The sequence below is a fragment of the Ischnura elegans genome, chromosome 3 (assembly GCF_921293095.1).
Source record: "Ischnura elegans chromosome 3, ioIscEleg1.1, whole genome shotgun sequence".
NCBI lineage: Eukaryota > Metazoa > Arthropoda > Insecta > Odonata > Coenagrionidae > Ischnura > Ischnura elegans.
Window position 1 is genome coordinate 129,200,623 of NC_060248.1, and position 24,834 is coordinate 129,225,456.

General features: G+C 38.8%; 1 protein-coding gene across 1 annotated transcript in view; it reads right to left on the reverse strand.

The window, feature by feature from the left end:
- LOC124156558 (guanine nucleotide-binding protein G(s) subunit alpha) overlaps positions 1-24,834 on the reverse strand; it is a 135,105-nt gene continuing 110,271 nt past the window's right edge. The window contains exons 5-10 of the mRNA XM_046531178.1: positions 20,234-20,331; positions 17,346-17,400; positions 13,274-13,347; positions 12,083-12,262; positions 11,298-11,496; positions 1-4,585 (exon numbers count right to left, since the gene is read on the reverse strand). Of these exons, the coding sequence (XP_046387134.1) occupies positions 4,439-4,585; positions 11,298-11,496; positions 12,083-12,262; positions 13,274-13,347; positions 17,346-17,400; positions 20,234-20,331 (753 nt within the window). The 3' untranslated portion in view covers positions 1-4,438. The remainder of the gene's footprint in view (positions 4,586-11,297; positions 11,497-12,082; positions 12,263-13,273; positions 13,348-17,345; positions 17,401-20,233; positions 20,332-24,834) is intronic.

The following is a 24,834-nucleotide window of genomic DNA, read 5'->3' on the forward strand; positions in this document are numbered from 1 at the left end:
TTTGTAAATCAGACATTGTAAATTTATTCACAATTACACAATGTACAGTGATCATTAAGCATGGTTGAAATAAATCATCCAGAAATAGAGTACTATTGAATTTTATGATGAAAAATTTTTAGATGTGTCCCAGATATCTGTGAAGACCAAACACATTTCAGTATTAACTATTTCTTTGTAAGTTACTACAATAGTCTCTCTCAACATGGAAATGTTGGGAACTGAAACAAGGTGAAACAGCAGAGAGGACTGGTGCCCAATTTTTCTTACACTGTTTACATCAAAAGGAGCTGGGATAGAGCTTTTTTGTTAAAAAAAAAGTTGAATATATAATGACACTGACCCCAAAAGGGTTTTATCTTCTTATGTTCACCCATCACTTTGGCCAACGACCACGCACACTTTCAATCATGCTTCTCCCAATCATTATCCACACAAACATGCAGCATCAACAGAGATTTAGAACAATAATACTACAACAGTACATCTCATTTTGTACAAAAGAGAAAAGCATTTTTTTAAGAATTGCAACCATAAGATGTCCAACCCTTTTTTCTCCATTCACTCCAATACTCTTCTTCATTCTCAGGTATTCATTTACATTAAACACTTTGGATTAAAAACTACTTACAAAAAATTAATACATAATTAGCTTCCCAATCACACATCATCACTCATTATTATAGTGGTGGTATTTCCCCAACCACATTCCAATCTCATCATTCACCAAATGTACACGCACTCATCTCCATCATACATCATTGGTATTGTTTGTATTCACTGGTGGTGGGTGACTTTTTAAAAGGGCATGATATAATATTTAATAAAATTAACAAACAAATAAAAACAGGTCTCTCCAAAATAATTTTGGCAGCAGCTCATTTCTTTAGGTATACATAAAAATAAGTAAAGAAAAGCAACAGCAGCATCATTTTCAAGAGCCAACAAACATTTATCATATTCTCATCTATTTTTTGATTCATACTCTATCCACATTTAAAAAAAATGACACAACAAACACGCGCACGGCCCTCGACCAGCTCAAATGTTTTAGCAACACCAAGACTACTATTATATAAAAAAATACTTCCTTTAAAAGCAAGAAACCAAGCAAAAGAACAGCACAATGTTGTTACACATTCTATATTATCCCATCCAAACCACAAGTGTACCGTTTTTGTAGTTTGTGCTCCACCTGTGGGCTTTCTGGCGATGGAGAACCACTTCTGACATGGCTCACCAACATCTACATACTGCCAACAACAAAGATTCAAATGTATTTGAAAGCATTTCTTTTAAACGAGACTAAGCAGAAAAGTGATAGCTGCAATTCACATACAAATAAATAAGGAAAAAGGACTAGCAGGGCCAAGTGTCTTCCACTTCCTAACAAACACACACCATCACTTCAAAATAGAAAAAAGTGTAAATGGAAAGTTCACACCAGATCAATACCTAAGTGTTTTAATTAAAGCTGCAAATAGCTCAAACTCTGAGAAACTCATTTCTTAAATATACATTTGTAGAAATCTGTAATTGGAGCAGTGCGGGGGAGTTTGCTAACAAATAAACTCTCAGTGGACCAGTCCCTCAGTGAAGTAAAAGTGTCCGGGATGTCCGAGGAAACAGTCATCATACCATCCCCATCCTAGATGCACGTCTTGCTCGACAAGAGAGATATTCTTATATTTTTTTTTAACTTTTTTCTTCAACTTTTGTGCAGATGCAAGGACTACCCATGCCCAGCATTTGGAGTGTACCCTCCTCTCATCCATAACACCAAAAGGGCCAGCGGTACAGCTTTCGTACATGGGATAAAAATGCTTCGATCCCAGATGGGGAAGTCAAGCTAGAGTCTAAACCACAAACAAGCTACCAAGCCCCAGAATTCACACGTGGGCCTCAACAACACATGAATTGGTTGGATGAGTTTTGATCCACCTCTTGCGCGTGCACTAACCCTGGAGGGTGGGTGGGAGGGGGGGAGGGAGAGAGGGTTAAGGAGAGAGAGAGAGAGAGAGAGAGGGGAGGGGAAAATGGTGTATGGCAGGTGCAGTGTGCACGTGCAAGCCACACAAGGTCTCAGGAGGGCTGGTCGGATTCATCGCGGTGCTGGGTGGAGGAAGGCAGAGACCATGCGAGTATGCGCACAACACAGAGCACACCCCATCCCTCCCTCACGCTTGCGTGCACACACAGGCACACACCTTCGGTTGTCCCTCGACAGGATTTCAAAAGGGGGGGTTTGGCGGCCATCAGGACTTATCACAAATGCTGGCCGCCCACATAGTTCCTGAACAAACACTGGAAATACCAAGATCAAAATCATGACTTACACCACTCTCAGATCAATCAAAACAAAATAGTCGTATAAGATTTAAAAATTGGCAATAGGTAAGAAAATATATCTGGATCAAAATTCATCCAAAGCTTGAAGGACTCTAATAACGTACTTTGATCCAACATCATTTAAAAATCTTTAAGCCTTGAAAAATGAAGTAAGAAATGATACATGATTCAGACAAGAGGAGACAAGTGGAAAACTGTGCGAATACGATTTTGGTTAACCTTTGAGCCTTTAGAGCGCAAAGGCGCCTGTCCAAAGATGGACGTTCCCTTCCCAGTACACAAAGAGGGCTCAACACAGGACTCATGGCCCTGGCCCCGAGATCATCAAATAGATTCCCATCATTCAGGCCACAAAAATACACCCTCTGGTTCAAAACATAAGTGTGAACCAAAAATGAAAAGTCAACATTTTCTAGGATGGCAACTCCTTCAGGACAACAATGTGAGTTTTTAAAATATATTTAACAAATATGAACAACATAAGACCTCAAGATGCCATTAATGGGCAGTACTAGGGAGAAAAATGAAAGCAACAAATAATGAATTGAGATAGAACAAGACAATTGGGAAAGTAAAAAGATTTTGTGTACGTAACTTTCACTAAGTGAGAAGATATTGGGAAAGAAAGAGGAGGGAGGAGTTTAACAACATCCAATGAGATCACATTCTGACCTACAACACCCCAAGGAAATTTTTTCTTTTGTTTTCTAAAACTCCTTAAAATCTTGAACTTGCCACTAAAAAGATCATCCTGAGGCTTGCCCAAGAAACAAAGCCTGTTAAATGCAAGAATACTGCATGCACACAGAGGGGAACGGGAAACAATTGAACTCTGTGACTGACTCACTCATCTGGTGGGGCGACGGAGATAGAGAAAATAGCCAAGAAAGAGAAATACAAGAGTTATGAAATTACAATGCACACTTAAAAAGGCCCCAAAGCTAATTTCTGCAGCGAACACACCCACAACGATGAACAGGAGGGAGGATCGAGCTACCAATCAGATAGAGAGGCTGGGTACAGGGAACGGGAAGGGTGGAAGAGGAATGGCATACATATGTGACAATGGTTGGGGGGGGGGTAGGGCAGAGGAGGCTTTTCCGATGTACAAGGGTTTGTGCGTAGGACTCAAAAGAGAGTGGGGGAAAATGGGGAGGAGGAAGGGGGCATTGGGGGCATTCACTCCTACTGCAAACTGAGACGTCTCTGAAAGCACAAATGCCAAATTAACACTCTTGATGACTGGGTAACTCACCACCACCATCATTTCTATAGCGGCAGATTAACTAGCAGCTGTGACTCTCATACTCATCCAACCTCCCAGTAACACTTATTTACTCCTTTTCTGCTGAACATATGCACCCAAATATGTACACGATTGGATGTTTACATTCAAGAGTCCACAAGAGCACAGATGGAAACCATGGGGGTGCCATCAAGGTGTCACCAAACAAACATCTGCCTCTGACCCCTTCATTTTTTTTTAAATACAAGGCTGTACTTAAAAAAGAACCACTTGCAGACATACATACACACACACACACCCAGGCACTCACTCGTTCACACACACACACACACACTCTCAGGTGGAATAGTGCCTTGCCCTCCATCGGCTCTCCCTCCACCCCCCTCACACAAGAAGAGTAGACATGCTCGCTCCCGACTAACACCCTCCCCCCTCGTGGTCAGCCAGATAAATAAAAAGATCGTACGGAGAAGCACACGCTCATCATCAAGTTGAATCGAAAACACACCCACTCTCGCCCTCTATTCACTTTCTCACAAAAGAAAAAAACATTTCTTGTGATCCCCAAGTCATGTGCAGAGGGGAAGTTGAGACGAGGCAGCGGTGAGGAGGAGGGATGGGGGCGGCACGCCGCTCCGCCACGCAGCCGGAGCCCCACCACGGCAGACGATGCCTCGGAACCCCCCACCCACCCTTCCTCCCCCCCCTCCTGCGGCCGAACGTGTGCTGGTGGCGACACGACAGTGGTTTCTCCCGATGGCGGCAACGGCAAAAGAAGAACCGCCTCTTGCCCCTCCTCGGCTCCTCAGCTCCCCAGCCACATGGACAGTGGTGGGGGTTGCATCACAACAGCTCGTACTGGCGCAAGTGCATTCTTTGAATGATGTCCCGGCAGTCGTTGAACACTCTGCGTATGTTCTCCGTGTCTACAGCACAAGTGAAGTGCGGATAGCAATAGTGCTTGCCATCACCACTAGCGGTACTGATGCGCTGTGGAAGGAGAATAATTAACAGTTAAGTAATGCGATTAAAGGCTCACATTTGAAACAAAAACTGAATGAAAAAATCAAAAGTCACAACCCAGGCCTGAGCTTAATACATCAAAATACATATTGATGGCTAAGTTCTAACAACACATATCTCAAAAATAGCAACTTTCTAGGAGAGCAAAAAAACTATGTACCTATTTGTTTTTTTTAATTGTACACTGAAACAAAAAATTTATGAAACTGAAAAGGCATTCATTTGCAAACAATAAGTTTTTTTTCTTGAATTTTATTTTTTTAAAGGTTATTACTCTTCGTTCAAGATACCTGTCTCAAAGCAGGCAAATTTTGATACACATGTTGTTAGAAATTTGCCATCGATATTAGGGTTATTAAAGCCTACCCTAGAGCAAATCAATAATACACTAACATCTAGGTAATTTCCACTCATTTACTGTGCACTTCTGAAGGCACCAATATCCAAGAGTATAAGAGAGATTTGAACAAAAAAGCCTGATTATTCTAACATAAAAAAGGAGATCTGTTAAGTACCATATGTACCAAGGTCTTCTTTATGTCATGGAATTTACCAGTGGAAAAGCAGCCAAGTAAAGGGCTGACATCTATTACCCTCGCCCTTTCTCAGACTCTGCTATGGAAAAATTGCTTCATGATCCATTTCTAGAGAATTGGGAACAGGTATGTATACAAAAGTCAGGATTTGAACTCAAACCTTAGAGCCTTTCTTAACATTTTTCATTTCTATTTCAAAGCTGCCTTTCCACTGAATACGAAAAAAAGCAGAATCTGTACCCTAAAGGAAAATATATATTCTGAGAATGTTCATTATAGTGCTGCTCAACCTCTACTCCCGATAAAAAGTGGTAAGAATGAGTTGATTCCCAGTAACAAAGTAGCCAGGAAAGACCTTAAATTTATGGTAAACAATAAACCGAGGATAAAAATTGATACACATATTAAAAATTCAAACAACATTATAAATGCTTCATGGAAAGTGATCAAAGATGACACAAAATCCTCCTGTCCTGAACCCTGACCACATCCCCGATCTTCCTAAATGGCACTCCTTGCTCTGATCCATCAATCACTGCAGACAGCTTCAATAAACAATTCTGTCGCTCACCCTCAACTCTCAAGTCCACAATTGACATCAAAGCAGTCAACCCCAAACAGAGCATTTCTCTCTTCCCAAACAACGGAACCTGAAATTGTTCGCATCACTCACTCCTTCAAAAATAGTTGGTCAGCAGGTAACTACGGTACACCCATGCCTATTACTAAGCATGTTACCAAAATCATTGCTGGTCCCTTTTCTGACATATTTAATACCTTCATATGCTTCGGAGTCTTCCCAGAGCTTTTCACATATGCTTCCATGACCCAAATCCATAAGAAAGGCTCTCTGAATGACTCAGCTAACCAGACTTATATTTGTGCTGCCAGCTTTCTCTAAGATATTTGAAAAACTCTTTTACCATCATGTAATAAGTTATATTAAGACCTTTAAAATATTGAAAAATGCTCAACATGGTTTCTGGGAATCTAGATCCACAAGTACAGCCATCTTTCAGCTATTAGACCAGCTATGCACAGCTTTTCAGGAGCATAAATTAGCAGCTAGTGTTTTCTTTGATCTAAGCAAAGCCTTCGATCGAATTAATCATAAAATTCTTCATTCCAAACTGCAGTCATTGGGCATCTTTAGGAAAGCCCATTCCTGGTTGTCATCATACCTAACTGACCGCCAACAATCTGTAAAATACACCTCCAGAACAGCAGAAAGTATAACTCTAATCGAGTCAAATACCTTGACTGTTAAAGCAGGGTTCTATCCTAGGACCATTGCTCTTCCTAATTTTTATTAACGACTTGCCAGATAAAGAAAGCCCTCATCCAAAATGCTATTCTATACACAGATGACACTTCAATCATTTCAAGTGAGGTTAATAGGAGCAACCTAATTAATACCACCCAAAGCAATAGCAACAGCATGTCTGAATGGTGTCATGATAACGCCCTGCAAGTCAACATTGACAAAACAGTTTTTCTTCAGTTCCATTGCAACCGGTCTCAATGTACCTCAAGTATGATCTTAAATGTTGGTCCTCATGTGATTTCTTGTGCACACTCAACAAAATTATTAGGTATTATCCTCACTGAAAACCTTAACTAGTCATCACACATTGACTATATGATGAATAAACTATCCACTGGCATATTTATTATAAGAAAGCTGGCTGAAGTAACTACCACTGATACTCTGAAGATGATATATTATGCCAAAATGTGCCCACACCTAACCTATGGAATCATCTTTGGGGTACGGCTAGCTGCTGCCACAAAGTTTTCTCTATGCAGTGAAAGCCATGGCAGGAGTTTCCATGCAATCACCTGGCTTAACTCTTTATAATGATCTGAAAATTATAGAATTCCTATCACTGAACATACTTAACTGTGTCTCTTTTGTTAAAAATAACCCTGAATACTTTCCAAAAAATAGTTCTCTCCGTAATCACGCAACCAGAACCACCAATGACGTTCACCTCAAAGACTACCCCAGCACTTTCTGCCAAAAAGGACCCTTGTTCTCCCTATCAAAAATATACAACAAATTACCATATAATATCTAATGTCTTTCAACTGTACCATTTAAGAATGCTCTGAGAAGTATTTACTGAGAAAAAACTATTATAGCCTGAAAGATTTCATGTTGGGCTCTGAGTAATCTTTGTACATCAGCCATTAAAATTTGTAAATATTCCAATACCTCATTTATTGTAACTATTATTATTATTTATAATTTTTTGACGACTTCCAATGTCACCTGTACATGTGATCGCTAGCACCAATAAAAATTATTATTATTATCTTCTATTTTAGGAGATGATTCATAGCCAATAAATGCATAGAACCATTCCATATGGTGGAAGAAAGAAGCCCGGAGATTCCAATTCCAGCACTTAAAAAAAAGATAAAATTAAAAAAAATAAATTTTCGTAAGAAAAATTACTATGGAAAGTGAGAACTTCACAGCCTATAAAATTTAATTACATATTATGGTTTGACAGTAGACTCTCGCTAATATGAACAACTTTATCATGAAGTTCTCGTTATTACAAAGCTATTCGTTAGTCCCAACGAAAAGGCCTTGTCAATCTATAGTAAAAGGAATGTTATTACGAAATTAAGAACCTCAGTCCCAGTCCCGGCAGTTACAAAATGAACTTTATTACGAAGTTCCATGAAAAAGCAACGGCATTTAGGTGGATATACACTATGCTACGTTATCACCGTTGATCTATGCTTAAGTTCTCTTCTTGCACTGTGTCCAAGAGCATCGATTTTGGTTCTCTATTCAGTAAGAGATACTTCAATATGCACGCAACACATATATATGGAATAAAACAAACAGTAATGTATTCTATACTTTTGAATTACAACTTAAATAGATAATTTGAAAATAAATAGGTGAGTCCCAGTCAGGCCGCATTTTTACCCTCTGATTTCTGGCTTTTTTCCACCTACCACAGCACCGTTGTCCTCGTCCTTTTTCCATTATATGTTCCTATCCCTTTCTTTCCTTACCTCTGAATTTATATGTATGTACATAATAAGCTTCATTCCTGTGGAATTACGGTGACCCACTCACTGACACTCGTAAATTGGATGTACAGTTAGTCCTCTGCCTATGCATATAGGGTTTACGAACTTTCAGAGATGCAAGCATTCGAAAAATTCAAGCCCGTCCGAAATTTCTAATTTGGCGCCTTCGGAGTCTGTCGATGCGACACGACGTGGTGTAGAGGAACTCGCACTTTGGGCATAATCTGAACAAAGTATTATTGAATCCGGTGTGAAGTCAGGAACTGTTCTGCGTTTCGCCCGTTCTTTCTTCCCGCAGACAGCAATTTTTTTCGGCTCCGGCTACGTTGCAAGCTAGATCAGTTCGTCAGGATAACCACTCTCCTCGATGATAGGTTTATCAACTAATGAGCAACGTCTCAGAATGCATCTTCTTTGTATATAGAGAACTTGTGCATAATTTAATCGTGTAAATTATATACTTGACTCTGAAGACTACAAGTGTGGGAGTTTGAAGAGACAAGAAATTTTGACAAAGCATGTTTTTTTCTTACGATGATTCCTAAAAGAAACGTTTATACGAACTTTGTTATTACGAACCTCTGGTGTTTCTGTCCCGTGAAATTCGTAATAACGAGAGTCTACTGTATTATCTGTTTAGTTAATTTGTTCCTTGAAAATGCCTCTGAAATAACATAGTACTTTCTGCTTCTTCTGTAGTGCAATCTGCCATTTCACACATAGAGACGAATACATGGAACCATCAAACGGCACATTCGAACTTCACGCTTGTTTGCACCATTTAAGAAGAACATCTTCCAATTCTGGAAATTTCTCATAACGAACGCGCTTTCGCTTTTTGTCACACTGACTTAGGATCTCTTCTCGGTTTCGTACAATCATGCTTAATGTGGATGCAGGAATGTTTAATCTTCGTGCTAACTCCACTCGCTTTACGAGTGGAATTCAGTCCACTTCCTCGAGAATTTCAATCTTTTCTTAAGTTGTAATCTGCTTCTGTATTAGTTTTCTCTTCATTTCAATTGTAATTTAACTGCCCTCGCAATGATAATTCGTGCAATAGCAACAACTGCCCACTCGCAAAATCTGTACACAGTGGGGGCACTCCAAAGGCAACAGAAGGTGAGGAGCTCAGGGTGGGGAAAGTTGGGGCTTCTCATTGGCTGCAGTTTTGCATAGTCAGACATTCCCGAAAAATGGCCGCATTTTACTATTCATTACGTCACAAGAATTGAGAAATGCATTTGGATAAATCATGGTCGTAGAAAGAGATGTGGAATGAATGCAAGAATGTTAATGGCTAATAATAAGATATTAAATCATGAATTCAGAGGTTTACGACCCTTAAGAAGATACTAGAGAATGAATTGCGGGTTGCGTCACGGCAAGGAATTGAGTGTACTAACCAGGAAAGCACAATTTTTTCAAACGTACTGACCAAATACTTTTGCCTGTATTTTTTTTGGATGGTACCAGGACCCAGAGAAATCGCGGTACTAAGGAGGATAACGTACTAAGGAGGAAAGTACTAACCAAGTTCCACTGTAAACCTTTCAAAAAGCAAAATTAAAGATGTAACATATTACGAAAGCACATTTTGGGGTCAGATTAAGACTTTTGATTGTCATAAATTAAGTATATCTAATTAATTCTTTTATGGCATATAGATATAGTCACAAGTACATAGCTTTTATCCATACTCCTTGTGGTTGTTTTAAAGTGTAGATAAAAACTTGAGCAAAAATTGAGGTACAAATTTGGGGAAAAATTTATGCCTGAATATATATAATACATACCTCAAACTTTTTTTTAAGGATTATGTTTTACAATTTGCTTTGCCCATATAATTCAGCTGATCAATTAAAACTGTCTGATAGAGAATAAAATAACATGTAAAATCTTAGGATACAATTTTAATATTTTTATTTATTTTGATCTTTATATTAGAGAAGCTGTAGTTAAAAAAGTATAATTATCAGTAAATGTCAAATATTGATGGACCTAAACAATAATTCAATTATTTTTCTTGCTATTGTTTTCAGGGACTCAGAAAAAATACTTACAATATAAATAATTGCAACTTAATTAATACTACCAACTTCTACACACTTAACAAAGTAACAAAGACAAAATAGCAATCATAGATAACTCTAAACTATTTTATTTTATTTTTTTATTATTTTATTCTCAAACTACCGGATACAGGTCTTATTGGCCATTTTACTCCAGGGTGTTCAACAACTGTAACAAGTAAACGTACACAAACGACCATGCCCTGGACCGGGGAAACCTACCCAGGCGGGACTCGAACCCGCGACCTCTTGTTTGGCAGGCGAGAACGTTACCCCTACGCCACCGAGGCCGGCAAAGTTCTTTAGTTATTGCTGATATCTGATACAAAGCCGAACTTGAATTCAAAAGTCTATCTGAAAACTCTCTTCAAGTGGCAGATGAGCTGGGGTTTGAAATATCAACACAGAGTACATGCTTAAGTCAAAGAAACAGAAGCAACAAGACCGCAGAAAATCCTGAAGAATATATTCAGGAGAGCAATTTCCTACCTTTTTTGGGTTATTTCATTTCAGATATAGATTTAAGATTGACAGCTGAGGTTTTCGTGGAGTTCTCCTTATTAAAAACCTCATTCCCTCCAACCTATCAAGATTCGCGATTTGTCAAAAACTGCTACAGGCGTACGGAAAGCATTACACAGATATAAAACGAATTGGGTTGGGAGCTGCTAGAGACTCGTGAGGCTGCACGCTAGAGTTAGAGTGCTTGAGCAATTGAGAATGGATATAAAAACGTTCTTGGCAAGATACAAACACAATTCCCCACCACCATGCATTTACAGTACATACAGCCTTTACGTCAGTACAGCCAATTTTGCCTGCACCAAAGAAAATTCCATTTATTACGTTGCTAATATTTAAGTATTCTCCTAGTATTATTACATCCTCCTCAGTACCCATCATGAATATTTACAGACACCACTATTTCCACCCTTAACTAATCACAGATATGATAGAGCAAAAATCTATCCATAAAAAATTAATCAAATCTATGCGTATAAAAATAAATAAAATACTCACAAGGAATTCATCACGGATGAAATATTTGGCGCGGATGACCTCTGGGTCCTCCCCTGGCTCGGTTGCGGCATCCAATGGTGTTTGGTAACGACTGAATTCTTCAAAGTACTCTTCCAACCTAGACTTGCCTGCCTTAATCTTTTCAGCAAGTAAGTCTTGCTTATTCAGGAAAAGGATAACAGATATCGTCCTGAGCCATCTGTAAAAAATGAAATTCATCAACTATGAGTTGCATTTTTTTTTAAATTGTTAACACATCAATATTACAACAAAAACATTGAACCTAATCCTGACTATTTCCAAGAGAAAAGCTTGGTTGGACCATAAATAAAAATATGAGTCTTCTCATTGATAAGATTTGCGAAGACTCCCTACAAAAGACCATTATCGCCCGCTCCCTTTGCATTCAATTGTTCAAGAAATCTGCATGAAAACCCCCAAAAAGTTTTGTGGTAGTCATTTCAGTTTGGAACTGACCAGACACCCAAGGCAGATTGCACAAATCAAACAGAATACTAAATGGTCTTAATAAATATGCTTCCATGACAATTTTGTGAGATAAAAAGTAGGGCAAAGGTCATGCATAATTTAATTTCATGAAGCAAATGATAACGAAGAGAGCATGTTCAGTATCCTTTGCAGGCATCTCTCCAAAGTGACTGGACAAAGGAAGATGCGCCAGTTAACGTGACCATGAATTTTGGAATCTACAATGGAAATAATCAAGAGAGTAATTGAAAGTTCAGCCAAATATGTACGTACTTAAATGGTCTCTGTCATCTCACCTGTTATTCCAGATGCTCTTGAAGAGTAGGAGTGACTCCCGCAGGCGGTTCTGCGTGGGGTCTTCCCGTAGCACCATGTTGTAGCTGCTGCACGCCGTCACAAAAATGATGGCAGTAACATCGTTGAAGCACTGGATCCACTTGCGACGCTCATCTCTCTGCCCTCCCACATCAAACATACTGTAAAAAAATTGCAATATCATTTTTACATGATGTCGTTTATATGCCTAGACGGAAAGACAGCAATAATAGTAACAGGAATATCACCACTTAAATTGATTGATGTTTAAGAGTAACAGCAGTTATCAAAGCACTTATTCCAAACCCAATCAAAAGTCAAACAGAACAGTGAGGGGTGTTACGAGGGTGGCCGAGGGGTTGGCACTTGAGAAGGCAGTAATTTTTGGAGAAAAAACTGGACAAATTAGCATGCATGCTGATAATTTTGTATTTGCAGCAACGAGAAAAAACAAACTAACCAGGACATTATAGAAGATATCAAGTTCAAGTGAAGGAGAATGGCACACAATTCGATTTCATAAAAATTTTCCCATTATCAAAAATACACACAAGACAGAACAAAACTTTCAACTTTAATTAAATTTAGTTGCATTAATCTAACATCATCAAGGTTATTACTGTCATCCTTAGATCCTTCGAAATTATAAATATCTTCTAAAATAAATATGTATGGCCTATCTACTGGGTCAATAATGGAAGTAAGTATATGAACAGAGATAAAAAAGGTTTTAAATGAACCATGATTTAACAGCGGCAAATAAATTTATCAGTGAAAAATATACGGCATTAATAACGCATTTTCTCCAGATATAGTCATAATTCTATTACAAGATCTTACCAATAATATTATTAAAATCGTAACTGTACTTTCCCATGGAAATATCAGAGGTGAATAAAACAATCTTTTTATCCCAGCGACAAAAATTGCCCCAAAGGGACAAACCCCCAGCGCCAAAAATTTTCCCCACAGAATTATGAGTTTTTCAGACGCTATGATCCTTAAGAGGCGACTCTTAATGCCAATGATTCCAAAATGGTAAATACATTTTTAAAAGTGAATAAGTAAAGACTGTCAAAAATTACATGACAAAAAACACAATTGAGTTGCAAAAAACATACTTAACAACTATGGTAACACTTAATAAGTGATATAGAAGTATTGGTACTCACTGGAAATTAACTTTATCCACCTGAAACCTTGTTTCAAATATACCTGACGTTAAGACACGACACCGGAGTATATCCTGCAAAAATTGTAATAAACAAGAATGAATCACAACACTAAAAAAGACTAATGCAGCTATTAAAAAATAGTTTTAAATTAGAGTATCTCACACAGTTAAGCTTAATAATAAACTGTATTAGTCATGAATCATGACGTTTCAGCAGGCTAATGTAAGCACTTACTATTAGAAAAACCTGTGAAGTCAATCAGAAAAAAACTCCAAAACAAAACTGAACACACGTTGGCATTTTTTAGTGTAACCCACCCCAGAAAGTTTCTGGAACCCCCCCCCAGAAATTCCTCCAAAAATCCTCTGAATTTATTTGCAGAACTTAGTGCTAAAAGTCCTTAGCGGAAGGTTTTTCGTGCAAAGGATTTTCGCGCAAAGGCCTTCAACTCTAAAATCTGACCCACATAATAGATTGTAAGATTGCACTGGTAACTTGCTAGTTTTAACATTACCTGGAGTTTGGAGTGAGAAGTATGTACTCCACTTTTCACCAATCAAAACTCTTTCTCCCTCCAATCCTACCATGTCTTTCCCCTCCTTGAGTCCCAATCGATGCCATGAATGACAATCACAACCAACCTTCAGTAGTAGAACTTATCTCAAGTAGTTTATCTGGAAGCATAGCTTTAAGTGGTTACATGTTAACAGATTTTCTTGGTATTTGGTATTGAATGAAACAGTAAATTATGAAAAAGTTCTACCCAATACTTTTTTGTCAATATTGCCTGCTAGAATATTTATCTAGTGATTCGAAGATCTAATAATCCTCGCTATTAACTTAATATAAAATAAAGGTTATTAATTTGAAGTGGTACGCAACATTAATAAGTAGTAAAATATAATGGCAAATGTATGACTAGAACAAGAAGGAATTGGTAGCATTGTAGTTTATGACAAGCATCAAGCTATGATCCTTTGAGTAAATTATTCACAAATGCTCAAATCATTCTTGAAAGAATCTGTGTTTTGAAATGAAAATAAAACACCCTAGCATACAGTTTTTCTATTATACTTCCAAGAAAAGACATTCAGGGCAAAAATTTAAAAGATATTGTCAGGTACAAAAAATTTGCTGCAAGATACATACATATTTCAAAAGGAAATGGGACAAAATACAGAAGATTCCGGTTAATGGATCCACCGGTTAGTTGGGGAGGCTGCTTAATTGGGGCAAATCTTGAATAACAGAACCCAATAGCAGAATATCCTAAATTTTTCTCCGCTTAAATGGGACAGCTTGCTGATTTATTGGGCTACGAGTTGGTTCTATACTTACGACAAAATTAAATTTTTTTCATATCAGGATACGTCTTTTTTACATTCTCCTCCTTAATTTTAGTCTTATCTATCACAAGGGTACCTATTCTTACCTTATTCTTAATGCTCTTGTAGTTATACTATTGGTTAGAAGATTTGGATTCTGTTTCCCGACCCTGAGACCTCATACAACATGGAGTTCTTTTAACACGTTGCGTACCGGGGTATTTAAATTCCTAGGAATGCCGATTCTGGGTGGAGGTGTTGAGATTGGAAATATGCCTTTGGTTTAAACATGGTTAAAAAGCTAATGTCTAGAATATAACTTTACCCAATCAAACGTTATGATGCATCAATTCATTATGAATAACGAACAACAACTGAAAACGTACTAATGAATACATATTGTACGCTTTAAAATTGTTTAGGTTGACGCGCCTAAATGACGAGAATCTTCGTCATCTGTCCGGAATGTTCGGGAAAAAAATGACGAAAATTCTCGCCATCCGTACACAACGTGTTAAGAGGAGAGGTCTCCTGTGGCGATATTTGGGCTACACATGATAGAATAAAACTGAGATGGTGGGAAAGGAGTGGCGACACCTGTGGTGAGGGTTTACGAGCTGGTGCGGGCCAATTTCTAGGGATTACTAACCGATGCTGAGCAGAGGAGACTGGTCGAGATGAACAATGCTGCTTACCAAGAACTTTTTGTTTGCAACATCTTGCACAAAATTCAAATGACTCACGTGGTCTATCCCCTTTCACACTCTTCCACTATACAACTGAGCTATTGCTATTATAAGACATTGTGAGTGCATAGGAGTGGGAATTGAACAAACTGCCAAGGTTACTCAAGAATGTTTGTGCTGATGACATTTACAACACCGATAAAATGGGACTACTGAGTTGTATTACCGAGCAACACCAAATGGCTATATTCGTTACAGTTATGTAGGACTAACCGGCTTCAACAAAGCGACAGATCACATCACTGTTTTATGTTGTTCAAATGTTTTGGCAACTGATAGAAAACTCTTCTGGCTATTGGAAAAGTGCTAAGCCTCGATGCTTTAAAGGGTTAAGAATAAGCAGTTAATCAGTGGAGTACCACACCAATAGCAATGTATGTATGACTGCAAGCCTTTTACACAATAGTTGAAGAGTTAGGATAAAAAATTAGCGTGAAAATCAAGAAAGGTTCCTATTGTACTTTATAATTGTACGATGCATCCTAATTGCCTAAGTGATTAAAAAATATTCAGTTGGAATTCTGCCCCCAAACACAAGATCCTTGGTGCAAGCAATGGATATTGGGATCACGAAAAATTTGAAAACACTTTGCTGTGTGAAATAAGTAGATTTTACTCTAGAATCTTTAGAAGATAACCTTCAGACATTGTTATCCACCGCCAATGAAGTATGTTCAAAGGTGAACCTTCTGCAGCCTTGAAAGCTTGCAAAATGTCGCCAGTCGAACAATTCGAAATTGTTTTTTCATTGCGGTTTCAAACTTTCCAATGCAGTTTTCAACATTCCAGCAGAACCTGAAAGTGAATTAAACTCGAAACTGCACCAAGTAAAACCAATGAAGAGTTCGATACTATTGACCCCAATTTGGACTGCTACGGCACCAATGAAAACTGTGAAGATGACATAGTTGAAATCATATTAAACAGGTAACAAAGTGAAGCTGAAGGTGTGGATAGTGATGGAGATGAAATCGCACCTGAGTGTAGTTGGGTGACATCTCAAGACACATGGACGTTCATTAAGGGGTTACGACTCTTCTTTATGCAAGATGGCAATGAAGGTAGCCCAATGTCGTCATTGGATGTATGTGCCGACTTAGTCCGAATTCATTAGAGTGTGTACGAATTTATTCGACAAATTCCTCAGACGAGGAGATACTATTTGAACAGTATGTGCTCTAAGTTTATGAAATATTTAGGAATCACATATTCTTAAAAAATTACCCGTCAATTATTCTTTATCAGGACCTAGTAAAAGGCATTCATCCAGCATCGCCCGAGGGTGTGAAAAATATTTTCAACTAAGATTAACAGAATTCTTGAAAATTTTTTAATATTTAACTATTCTTGCTGATTTATTAAGTATATTAATAATTTTATAAACATTGTTGGCATTAAAAATATTTTTTAGCCTTCTTTCTATCATTTCAATGTTTGTTTATGACCATATATGGGATAGTTTGCCTAATTGGGGCAGCCGCTTAATCGGGGCAAAGAGTGCCTGTCCCGATATGTCCCAATTAACCAGAATCTACAGTAACAGTTTCCAGAAATAAATCTCATGGAACAGTCCCCATTTTGAGTAATCAATATTTTGGAAAAAAGACAAAAATATAGCAAGAATTAACGAAAAAATGAAGGTATTTAACATAAAAATATATGAATGTGTCATCAAAAGTATCTCACAGCTCAAATTACTACCCAGTGGAAGTGGTATAAATGAATGAAGAAAAATATATTTATTATAATCACATAAATTTTCATCATATTTTTGGTAATGACAGTGTTCATTACAAAAGAGCAGAGACTAGGAAATAAGCTGTGCAAAATCTTATTGGATGATGGATTCATTTGCTTATCTCATACTTGTACAGCATACTCATCGATAGTTAAAAAAGGAAGGATTTTACCTTAAATAAGTAGCTAAATAAATTAAAGACAAAATACAATAGATAATAGATTAAATAGTCCAATAATTCATGCAGATATGATATTTACCTGTTCTGTGGGAGTATAATCCGGCCGCTTAATGACATTAACCTTGTCAAGGAAACTGGAAAATAAGAGAGAAAATATTACCAATGGAAAAAAAATTATCATAAGGATCATTTTATTTCCGGATTGCTGCATATTTGAACTAAGATATTAACACATACCCTACAAACACACAAGACTTTTTTAACATTTAGGTCTGTTATGGAAACAATTTTACCACTGAAGATGACAGTAAAAATGTAGGATCAACAAGAGCATGTGTTCACCAAAATTAGTCTACATACTTCATAAATTATAATACTGTTTATAATTTTTCTGCATTATAATAGCTTATCATATCTGCATTATAATAGCAATGTCTTCCTTCAAGAGGCTCAATTTCATCAAGCACACAGTAGAAATTTCAACTCAATTTTGTTCCCATCAACTTTGATCAGCAGATTCCTCTGCCTAAACTGTGAAAACGCATACATTCAATTTCCCCACCATTTCATTGGACTATATCTATCAATTGTGGCATTTTTTTTAGTGTACCCCCGCCATAATTTCTGGAACCCCCACCCCCGCCCAGAAATTCCTCCGAAAATACTTCAATCGTCCTCCGAATTTATACGCAGAATACTTAAATGGCCAATAAGGTATAATATAATTACTAATAGGTTGTTTTTTATCTAAGAGTTTCTCAATTAGTTCTAAGCCATGATGATGAAAAATACATTAGTTGAAACATTGGGAAAGAACTAAATACACTCCTTGTTTCAGAAAGAAACTGCAGACTAGCCAGCAGCATACGTTTATGGAGTCACACACGAGTGCACATAAAGAGCCATAATTCCACAGTGGAAAATTCATTTGCCTTGGCCGGATTTTGAACCCAGATCACCTGAATTCTCCCTCGGTAGTCCATCAGTTGAACTATCAAGGCATCTTCTTCCAACTTTGCTTCTAACCTCCGCATAGGAAGAGGATGCCTTGGTAGTTGAACTCGTGGAACACCTGGCATAATTCAGGAGATATGGGTTCAGATCACAGATAAGGCAAATGATTTTTTCCACTACAGAATTCTTATACTTAAAATAAATAATCGTAACGGGCGTAACTTGGTGGAAATCCATAATCTCAGGAATAGAAGGATCAACAACTTTGCTAATTCCACATAGTAATTTATTGACACCGACCATGGTTTCGTTACCGAGTAACATTATCAAAGTAACCATGGAAACATGAGACAGCCAAGTGAAAAGGGAAAGGAGGTAAAAGACAAATAGATTGTTCTTTGGTGAGAGTAGATGAGTGAGGACCCTGGAGAGCGGAGCAAAGGGGATTGGGGAGGAGGGGGAGTGGCCGGCGCGGGCGGTGGTCACGCGGGACAGTGTGGGGGGGGACGACACCACGCCGAGTAAGAGGGAAATGGTGGAAGAGGAGGGGACGAGGGCGGGTGGTGTGGGGGCAGTCTGGCCCAAAAAATAGCACCCGGGCGCTAATTTTAGCGCCGCCGCCGCAAGAGTTTCTATCGAGTGGGGGAGGGCGATGCACATCCGCCGCGGCGGCGAAGAGCATTTCTCGGGGAGAGGGAGGAGAGACGGAAGCGACACACGCGCCGCCGCCACACCACCTTGGGCCGACCAAGGCAGCCAGAGTGAACGGGGAGGCAGGCAGCAGCCCAGAGGTCACGCTCCGACTGACTGACTGCCGTCTGGACAGGGCAAATTCAATATCGATATGAATTCACTCCCATCATTTTGCAGTAAACTGTGATAGAGTAATGAATATAGTGCAAGATCAACAGATGCGAAATGCACGTAAATATAATCCGCACTTTCCTTTCCTCGCTTCTATCTGCCCATAAAATGGTGGAACATTTTACTCTTAAAATTCTTACGGAAGGCAGAGCGAGAGGCGTTTCATGGGAGTTGATTAAGAAGAAAGCAAAACTGGAAGGCATCCAGAAAAGCTTAAAATACGAAAAAAACGCTATGAACGAACTTGCCACACATTTTACAGTGGAAAAATTACACACAACACACCAAATATCGCTTTATTGACTCCATTTTGAGTTATTGCAAATTGAAAGGCATGATACCACAAGGGATATATATCAAAATCTTTATCAAAGGTGCAATATTTGCGAATTTAATGAAGGAAATTACAATGACATGAATCCGTACTGGAAGGGTTCACACATTATATACTTAAAAAACAACTTCGTCAAAACATCTTGAGGCTTCACTGTAGCTTCTCAGTTTACCGCATAGTTTAATAATAATAATTATTAATTTAATAGGAGGTGTAGCCCTTGAAGCCCGATCCCTGACGAAAGGAAAATGCGTATAAATGTTGCTCAGTGACTTGTTAGTGGACTGGAGTTTTTCCGTCATTTCCTTTCGACTTCATAATGATCAGTAAAACACCTCCACATTCCTCGTCGACGCATACATAAATCACAAGAGCGCGAAAATAGAAACTGTGGCAATAAGATATTCAGTGCTTCCATGAGATAAAGCCCGCAGCTGTTGAGTGTAGACTCACGGTTGGTTGTCAGTTCGCGTGCGTCATCGGACGACAAAGAGAAGGGAAAGATAAGACACATTTCTTGGAAGGCTACGCGGGTTTCCCACCGAGTTATTGATGACATGGGTGCCGACGTTTCGGCAACCGAGTCATTTTCCAACTTCAGGGCATATGTCAGATCCTTGAACAAGAATTTGGCTATCATCTGGTTCTTGCACTCACGTACGCCTTCAAATATCGGACGACCACATGTAGCTTACAACAACCCTGAAGATGGGAACAAACTCAGTTTCTATGTCATCACGAACGCAGAGAGAAACCCAAGTAGCCTTCCGTGTCGCTCTACGCCCAAGAAAACACAGAGAATACTTGGTACTTACTATTTGGCGCAGTCGATGAGCTGATACTCGTTGGAGCGCTCGTAGCACGCCTGCACACCCTTGTCCTGCCACAGAACCTCCGTGTGCTCGTAGAACTCCTGCAAGAGAGAAGAGTAGTCGGCGTGAGCGAGGTGAACGGCCGGCAAATTGCGCCTTCCGCTGCTCCGCTCATTCATCGGCAGAGACCGCACCCACCCGGTGCACGACGACCCGACGGTAGCGGAGGCAGAGGCAAACGGGGGGAAAGCATTTGGAATCACTCAAGGGATATTATCAACTGAAGCGATGTTATGAAACCTATCCCATTTGAGAAATATTCGAGGCGGATCTCCGATGAATCTAGGATTAAGAATTCCCTCTAGGCCAGTCGGATTTTGCCTTTAATTCGTCACGAATCACTCGTTAAAAAATTTAATTTAAATCTTTAGCGGAATTTTCAAGTAGAATACTTTTTGCCTGATGGTCCAGATATTTGAAGGAGCTTAATAATTATGGAAGAAGCAGTCCTAAGAATAGGATTAGGGAAATAGACGGCAGAACCGATACATTTAAGATGTCATTTTTTCCGCTCTTTTCGAGTTAAGATCTACGATAACTTGACTATGTCTTCATGTGTAGTTAATAAGTTATTTTACTTGCACTAAGTATCTGCATGATTTTTTGGCATTTTACAACTCATGCATGAATCTTTCAGTACGCCAACTTCACGTTATTTTTTTCCACTAATTAGTAGTTTCATTTGTAAGGTAGCTTCCTTATCACTCTCCTACATAGTGTCTGGTCAGACAGCGTGTCGTGGTCCCAAGTTCGCCTGTGTCCGGCGAACGAGCGCATTACTGATTAAGGCTAGGATGAGTGCTGCATTGGCACAGAGTAGATATCCCTACTCCGTGGCATTGGAGTGGGATCATCCCGTACCACACACCATGGTGGTGGGTTGCACGGTACCTCATATATGAAGATGCAAAACATTCTCATCGTCAGTTGGGTAAAACTTTGGCGGTCCATGGATGTCCGTCTGCGTTGAAATTGTTAACGTGCTTCTTTATCTCCATCGTCTCCCTGAACAATCGGGTTTTAATACGCTTCTTCTTAGCTAGGATTTTTGCGTTTTCCATGCGGCCCAAGGCGGCGTGTTCTGCGACTGCTGATTTTTGAAAATGTCCCCACTGAATGGCGGCGCTGTGTTCCTTTATCCTCGCCCGGATGATTCTTCCCGTCTCTCCCACATACATCATGTCACAGGTCCTGCAATTTCCTTGATAAACTCAATTTATGAATATAACTCCCAAGGTCTGTGGCAATGGTGCCTCATCATCTAGAAATTTTAATGGAATACGGGGTAGACCCTTTTTTTATGATTGCCCGTATCTCCAATAAGTATAAAAAGTTAGCACCTGAAAAAATATTGAGGTGAAATTTTCAAGTTTGGGAAAGAGGCAAATGTCTACTTTATACACCCAGAATACTTCAAATTGATTGCACGGGTTTTAAACTAAAATTCAGGATTAGTATGGGGCGGGAGAAGTCACTAGCTTGGGCCCAGCATTCCTCGAGCGTCTCAACGGCGACGTTGCCTTGTGTCACGCGACTGGCGTTACAATTAGCGAAATGATGCATTATCGCAATGCAATTGGTGGGTGTCAAGAGAAATCATTCACGATAAGCTCAGTGACCCATCATAGGTGAGTAAAAAAATATTTTAAAACAGGATTGTATTTCACGTCTGCTCAATTTTTCCTCCCGATCGTATTAATGTTTAAATTTCCCACGCCAAGTGATACATGTGATGGGAGCAAGTGTTTACTGAAGATGGTGATAACTACCCGCCCTCAGCCAATCCTTACTCTAGTGAAAGGTAACGAAAAAATACCGCTGAAGCGAAAGTGATGCGTCCTCGCGCGTATATATGTGCTGTGGGAAGGTCCTCGCATGAAAAGTGAAAAGAGGGGTGTGCCATACAATGAGTGCCTCGGACGCGACTAACATTAGGGATCCTGGGCTGAGAGATTCGATTCGTGCAATTTAAAAAAAGGAAAGCGGCGCAAATCCTGGAACATGAGGGAGTAGAGAGCGCTACACAGCTTTTACACGAATAACTTGGACGCCGCTAGAGACGCAGAAGATACGACTTCCCCTTATGAGATTTTCTAGGGGCAGAAATTTTCCAGTGTAACACAGACCATATCATTATGAAACACACCTTAGTTGCAGGTCCGATATGAGTGATAAAGAGATGTTGACGAGAGATATATTGTCAAGCAGACTGGAAAGGAAATTGTTGTTTCCCACCGAAAATGCTAAAATAAAAATTCAGTTATAATCTAAACACTCCTAACGCACCATAATATTTTTAATACGAACTATTTTCCATGTAAACATCACGTAACACCAAGATGCCAGAGGCGACTTGCGGAGTCATAGGTAGATTAAATATGTACTTCTATAATCGTAGAATCAGCACAGCCTTCTATCAAATCAAGAAATTTATATGCATTTAACAATTGATCCTGGTGAGTCTTTAAATTCGGCCCAGTTTGTACAATAAGCATGATTTTCTTTGAATTCCCAAGCTAACTCGAAACTAAATCAACATTCCGCTGAAAATAGTGCGACGGCAAACTCATTGTCGATTTACATGGCGGCTAAAAAAATTATCATAAATTATTCTATCATCTAGAAATTATCCAGGCACACCGAGTGGAACACAACATTTGCTTGCATTTGAAAAATAATTATTTAACCAATGAGAAATTAATAATTTAAAGTTTTCACATTGGACGTACAGGTTAATGTTGACAATATACCCTGAAGCTTTCATCATGGTACCATAAGTTTTATACGGGTAAAGCGTCACGAAAAGAAAACAGCCAATGAAGAATGATGCTCCACCTTAATGCAAGCAGAAAATGGTTTCTTTTGGATCATAAGTGAATTAAACGCCATTATTTTTGCCAAAACGGTGCGTAAATTTTGATAACTTGTGATTTTTTTAAAAATAAAACGCTTTCAAAATGTGAGTGAAATCCGTCCTTGATGTAGGGTATAAATATGAGATTCAATGTCTCCCTTACTCATACTCACATAAAATGATACTTATTTCATATAGGAGTTTTCTAGGAGAGTTTCCTAAATAAAAGCCATAATGTTGCTTACTTATTCTCTGGATATTCCTTCCGCACTTCAAGAAAATATTTTTTAAATCTTAAAATGCTTCCGGACTTCCTGTGTATAAGAAATTATGTTTTCAAATGCTGACAACCCTGTTATTTTGATAAAGGTGACGACTTAGATGAAATTTTTGTCTGGTCATTTTTTTCATGGAAAATCAATTCCGCTGGGGGCAAAATACAGTGTGCAATTTTCCCAATTTTTCCGCCTTCTCGCGTATAAAAAATATAATATCACAGAAAGAAACGCGTTTAATAAGTTTATTTTTCCAGTGCTCACAATATTAAACCATTATATCATAATTCTGGCCTGCGAGAGAAAATTTTCATGCATTAAAATAAAGAAATTAACGTATGAAGAATAAATTTAGATTTTTTTCCCTACATTTTTGATGATAGAACTAGCTCAACATGGAACTTTGATGGAAAACATGCAGAAAAAATCCCCTCGTAACTGAGAAGCTCCTCCGTGTAATGTCCTTTACTCTTTTCGAAGGATATTAGAACATTTAAAGCCACTAATTAACATAAGACAAGACAATGACCGATCATACTTTCCTCGTGAAATTATAATAATCGAATGTTTGTTTCCAAGAAAAGAACTTAATTCAGGATTGGACGAGAGTGAAACGAAGACATCGAAGGGAAGAGCGAGGCAAAGGATTATCTAGTAACCAATTGAGGCAATGCGATGAATCCGCGCAAAAGTAGAATAGGGTGGTTTCCTATTATTTTTTTATTGCCTAAACCGAAAGATTATTACTCCTGGGGTACGCATTTCACGATCTTAGATTTTTAAATGACGATATCTGTTTTTCGCGATTAAATGAAAAGTGAAAATTTTCAAGCGCGCGAAAACGCGACGACTAAGTATGAATACTGGGAAAAACCCGTGCAACGTCGTTCTGGTTCCCGCTGCCGCAAGTGAGGTGACCTTGGGGTGAGGCTTTGAGCGCTGATACGACGCAGGATGCTAGCAGATAGCAGAGTACCCTGCTAGCTGGTAGCGCTTGGCTTAAATAAGGATTATTAATACCTTATCAAACGAAGAAAACTTTACGACCTTAGCCAGTTTCAATAGGTGATTATTAAGACATGTTTCCCCTGATCTCTGTGCCTCATGCATGAATTGGTAATCTCAGACGATGTAAAACTCCTATCTACTCGTATAGAAACTAGGTTCCTGTGATGTCACGTGGAGTGGAATCGCATGGGCGCCAATCTGGCCTTTTTCAAATGCGGTTAAAATTGACCACTGCCATTCGTCTAAACTGGGATTTCTAAAACCAAATAATTTGTATATTATGAATACACTGTTGGTGGGTAACGAATCGCAATCAATGCCTTTCGTTTTCCTTGATGAAGGAAACTACCTTATTATTTTTCAATAATATTTATGCGTATGATTCACCAAAATGGCTATTTCTGTAA